This window comes from Barbus barbus (genome assembly GCF_936440315.1).
Source record: "Barbus barbus genome assembly, chromosome: 5".
Classification (NCBI taxonomy): domain Eukaryota; kingdom Metazoa; phylum Chordata; class Actinopteri; order Cypriniformes; family Cyprinidae; genus Barbus; species Barbus barbus.
Window position 1 is genome coordinate 22,971,430 of NC_136733.1, and position 6,000 is coordinate 22,977,429.

A 6,000-nucleotide genomic window follows, 5' to 3' on the forward strand; every position below is an offset into this window, starting at 1 on the left:
TAATGCACAGTCTGTATGGAAACTGAAAACACGGCCAAGCACATTGATACAAAAACAATGAATCCATCAAATTTAAAATACCATTTAGTTCTCCAGTTATTGTTACTTCTATAAAGTCACACTGTAAAAAATTATGTGATCATTAATGTTTTTATATTACTTTAATTCAACAAAATATTTTAGGCAGCGGCTATTTACACTAAGTGCAAATAGCTATAGATTCTATTTACACTATGTTAAAATAGCAAGATTTTCCGCTATTTATACTACTTATTGCAAATAGTGGCAATTATCTGCACCTCAGTATTGTAGTACATTATAAAACAGTACGCAATAATAACGTATTGAGTGTAAATTATAGTTTTAATTCAAATTATTAAATGGATGCCACTTTATTGGGACAAAAGCCCTCCCTACACATACCCTAACCCTACCCGATTCTTTATTTCCAACTTTTTGATTACTTCTTTCATTTTTATTTAAAACAAATGTCTTTCCGATGAAATATGAGATTTGAAATGGGAAAAGGCGGCATCTAACTCGGGTCGATCGTGTCAAAAAGCATGCGCGTTACCATCTACGCCACTGAAACAAATGAATGAACGTCTTTTTTATTGTTGACTAACACAATCACACGTTGGTGGGCGGAGTTAGTGTAAATAGCTTTTGCCAACAAGGCGGGCCAACTAGTGTAAATAGACACTCTGAATATTTTAACCAACTTCAACATCAAGTCTTATGACATTCAATTTTTTTTTTCAGTCAGTTTAATATAATTTAAGTTGAAATTAGGCTACTCGTAAATCCAAAATATATATTTTTTTTAAACATTTAAGGCAGCAACTGAATTTTGGTTTTTAAGTTAATTTTTTACAGCGCATAAAATATTAATAAAGGATTTGTTTCAAACTGTTTAACAAGATTCCTGAGTCTTTATTTTCATTCCTTTGTAATGGCAGTGATGGAGCCAAACGCAAAATGTTTGTATTCCCCCAAGAAAGTTTGCGCTTGCTCACAAAACCGGTGATGGAAATAATATGATGTGGAAGGAAAAATTATATTTCAATGCTTCTGCAAGCAAAGGCAAAGTTCTCATAAGAACGCAAGGCATTTTGCAAGAGAACCAAAAAATATTGAAATTTTTCTGCCAATTCCATATCTTTCCAACACCATGTCCATAGGTTAAACACAATCACCAAAGGTCAAACACACTTCCCCCAAGTCCCCAGACGTGGGGGAAGTCGTGGCCTAATGGTTAGAGAGTCGGACTCGTAATCGAAAGGTTGCGGGTTCGAGTCCCCGGCCGGCAGGGATTGTAGGTGGGGGGAGTGAATGTACAGCGCTCTCTCCACCCTCAATACCACGACTGAGGTGCCCTTGAGCAAGGCACCGAACCCCCAACTGCTCCCCGGGCGCCGCAGCATAAATGGCTGCCCACTGCTCCGGGTGTGTGTTCACGGTGTGTGTGTGTGTGTGTGTGTGCGCATTTGTTCACTACTCACTGCTGTGTGTGTGTGCACTTGGATGGGTTAAACACAGAGCACCAATTTCGAGTATGGGTCACCATACTTGACAATACGTCACGACTTTACTTTACTTTACTTTACAATAACTATAGTAATAGTAATCAGAAGATGGTGATTACCATGATTCATTTTTCTAGTTATTAATAACTAAATCTAACTATTAAGAGTGATTAATATTGCTGTTATTAATAATGTTAGACCAATAAACTGAAAAGAGTGATAACCAGTCAACGGCAGAATTTTATTTCTTGCGGAAGTAGACCCAGAAGAAAGCGCAAGTGCTCATTTATTCAGGGCTTTTAAAAATGAATCACCCCCATAAGATGAATATCTTTTTACTACCTGGACTGTTGTTATTTTTCCATTGTCAGCTTGTCTTTAGGATCTGTGCCTTAAATACAATCTGGATGGGTGTATGGAGCAACAAAGCTGAAATGATTATAGCAGTATGATTTATATTCTGTTGCTGAACATCTGGGCCATAGAATTTAAAAGAGAGCATTAAACAGAGAAACAAAAGAGAATAAAAGGTTTGGGAAAATAAAGTCAGAAAGGCAGGATTATTTTAAGCAAATGTTCTCTTAAAAATTGAGTATATAAATATATTATATATCTCCCTTTCTCTCTCTCTCGCACACATTTAGAGGCTGTGCAGGTCTTGTAATCTCTGCAGTGGGTGATTTCACTGCAGTTTAGCCAAGCTCAGCGTCTCCTAGTCACCAACGCACAAAAAGAGACAGATAAAGAGAATAATGAGAGAGGGTGGACAGAGAAAGGGAGCGAGAAAAGGGGTTATGATAAGATGTAGTAGATAATTCAGTCACAGATTAATAGACAAAGATGCGCTCCTGGATCTAAGCCAAATGTAATGGAAGATACATCGCACAACGTGTTCACAACACCATACATTACTGTAATTGGGTGATGCAGCAATTTTCCATTGCCTTGTAATAAAGCCAATAGACTGTGAAACTGCATTGAACTAAATTGTCCTGTGCAGGCAGAAACTGATCAAATAATGTCTGCATGCATGAACATATAACAAAAGTCAATGTCCTTCTCTAATTCATGATAGCCTTGAATAATGCCTAGGAGAAGGATAGTTAATATCAAAGTACACATATGTCAGTAACGTGGCACAACTTGTTCAGTCCACTGCGGTTCTGCTCATAGAGCATATCAACCAAACCTGCTCTCAAAATGTTGTCTCGGAAAAAGCTTAAATATAAAAGGTCCATTATATTTAGCATTTAGACATTTATAAAACCACAAGTGTACAATTTGAACAAATTTGTCAATCACAGTTGTCTCAATATTCTTTCAGACTTGTAGCATAGTGTATAAATTTCTAATGGTGACTTTTTTTAGCTTGCAAGTATAAATCAATGTGTACTGTTTATTGTATGGAAAAGAGAAGCCTGAACATTCTTCTAAACTTCTCACTATTAGATTTCATGAAAGAAAAGTACAGTATATGGGTTTTGAATGACTTGAGGATGCGTAAATGACTACAGAAAATGAATGTGTGAATTGTGATCAGGTTTAAACATCAGATGTGGAATGTGGTACTGTGCCATTTCACTAGTTACACTATGATAGCAAACAGAAAAAGAGTCAGCACTTGAATGCTAACTAGGACCTGCAGAAAGTTCATATTCTGCAGCATCTCTGCACTAAATCACCACTGCAGCACTGTGTCTGCTGGAGAGCAGCCATTACCTTACTCACTGAGAGATATTCACTGTTTAATACGACTGAATTACACTGCTGTTAGTCAGCAGGGTCTGAATATCTGCTTGAAACAATGCATTGTTCTCTGAAAGAAGTTTGGACTTAGTCATTTTTTAAGCAAGGATTAAAGTCATTAAAATTACAGTAAAGAAAAGCACTTGTCTCTTACTGACTGTTTGGACGTTTAAATATGAACATAATTTGTCTGTTAATATGCACAGTTTATTACTCAGACGCAAAACAGTGCTTCGCTCGTTTGCAAGCCATGATGTCTCTCGAGAAAAAAAAAAATTGCGCTCGCCTCGCACGGCCGTAGCTCATTTTCTCATGGGCGGGCAAAGCAGAAAAAGGGGAGGTAACCTTTCCCCGTATGACGACATAAGGGGAAGATTCCAGATCGGGCCATCTGAGCTTTCATTTTCTCAAAGGCGAAGCAGGATACCCAGGGCTCGGTTTACACCTATCGCCATTTCTAGTCACTGGGGGACCATAGTCAGGCTAGGGGAACTCATATTAATGTTAAAAAACCTCATAAAGTGAAATTTTCATGCCATGGGACCTTTAACCCAACTGTTGGTTGAAAACAACCTGTGATGGAGAGACTTTATTTGGCTTCCATCACTGCTTTACTGCGTTCGACTTGGTTTTACTTGAATGTATTTCTGATCCAGCCGAGTAGGCGTGGCAGTAAATGTACTCTTGCGAAAGTGCTCATTTTAGCGAGTGCATTTCAGATGTTTTGATTTATTCGTTTTTGATTTGCATTATTATTTGTATTTATTTAGGCTCTTGTTTCTAAATCTCATGCATGAATCATAAAGTAAGTCAAGAGTTTATTTTATATTATAGAAATGGATGCTCCAATTTGGGAGAGCGGGAAACTGTGTGTATATATATATATATATATAAATATTAATATATATTATATTTATATATTAAATATATAAATTTCACAACATTTCTTTTTTTACTGTATTTCTTATAAAATAAATCCAGCCGTTGTGAGTTTAAAAAGATTAAAAAGACATAAAATAATTTCAAAGCTATTTTTTATATTCTTCTGCTGATGACCGTATCTGATCTCAAAAGCCAGTAGCTATACCGGCAGTCACAGCCGGCCACGTGCGATTATGTCTTAAAAGCCATTGACAGAGTAAGGACAAAGAGAGAGAGGGAGCATGAAAGAGAGGGAAGCAGAGCATGCCACACAATGCCCTCAGGGCTCTCCAGATGAGTGCATAAGAGAAGAAAAAGCAGGATAAAAAAAGAAGGATAGAGAGAAAGAGAGATATTCAGATGGATTAAACTGATAAAACACATAAGAATGTCAATTGATATGAATGTCAATGACTCTAAACCAGGTCAATGAGAACTTGTAGACTGTTTAAAGTAGTATCACACACTTGCTCTTGATGATCAAGTAATTTCAAAATATCCTTTTTGTCCAGTATAGTAAACTGTCTGGCCACACTAAATAATAATCTTCTACTGAATACAACAGCCAATAATAATAATAATAAATAAATAAATAAAAATAGGTCATTAAAAAGACAAAAATACTACCAAACACTACCATTTAAAAGTTTGGGGTCAGTCATTTTTTTAATGTTTTGGGAAAAAACGTGTCTTATGCTCAACTTGACCATTTCATTCAAAAGTAAGACTTTTGTGATTGATTGAATGATTTTGTGAAATAATATTACAATTTAAAGTTGCTGTTTTCTTTTTAAAAATAAAAATATTTTCTTGTAGCTTTATAAAATTAAGGTTGAACCACTGATGTCACATGGAGTATTTTAACGATGTCCTTACTACCTTTCTGGGCCTTGGCCGTGGTAGGACCCTTGCTGTCTATGGAGGGTCAAAAAGCTCTCTGATTTCATCAAAAAGATCTTAATATGTGTTCCGAAGATGAACAAAGGTCTTACATGTTTGGAATAACATGAGGGTGAATAATTAATTAATGATATAATTTTCATTTTTGGGTGAGCTATCCCTTTAAGCCTGACACTAGCAACACCAAGCTCAAAGATTGGATTCCCAGGAAATGTATAATTGTTCAAATGCAAACTTTGCATACAGTGTGCCACATGCATAAATATAGTGTGCATGTACAATAGTTACTTTTGCCATTGAGATCATTCCTGTTATTCTTACCTAGCCATCCAGAGCTCGAGTCAGGCACACACATATCTGTCTCTGCGCTAGGGAGAACAAAGCCCACCACGAAGACCTCCACACCATCAGACATGAGCGCCAAGCCCAGAGTGAAGAACAGCTGCCACTGAAACCTGCCATGTCCACACTCCTGTATGATGAGCTCGTACTGCTGTGCCAGCTCCTCCTCATCCGCCTGCCTCTCGTTCTCCAGCTCTCTCCGGTCCTTCAGGCCGTCCGCAAGCAGCTGTCCCAGAGCCACCTGTCCATCTCTGGCCTTTGCATCCGAGGGGATCCCCTGGTACTCCCCTTCATATATCTCATTTTCGTCATCATGACCCTCAGTGGCGTCGCTGGATCCCTCTTCATCATTGGCGTGGTCTCCTGTGTAGTTCCCATCCGGCTGGCTGTAGTAGTCGTCGTCTTCGTCCTGGAAGCGTTGGTAGGCGTGACTGTGGGAGTACTCGTCTGAGGTACGGTCCACAACTTTGTTGACCTTCTTAACAGCTTGTCGTTTGGCCTCCTTAGCAATGTCTCTGGCCCCCTTCATGAGGGAAGACGTGTCTTGTGGAGCTGTATCATCCAT

General features: G+C 38.1%; 1 protein-coding gene across 1 annotated transcript in view; it reads right to left on the reverse strand.

Moving 5' to 3' along the window:
- sv2ca (synaptic vesicle glycoprotein 2Ca) overlaps positions 1-6,000 on the reverse strand; it is a gene marked incomplete at its 5' end in the record, with an annotated part of 36,142 nt that extends 30,142 nt beyond the window's left edge. The window contains one exon of the mRNA XM_079416794.1: positions 5,415-6,000. Coding sequence (XP_079272920.1) covers positions 5,415-6,000 — 586 coding nt within the window. The remainder of the gene's footprint in view (positions 1-5,414) is intronic.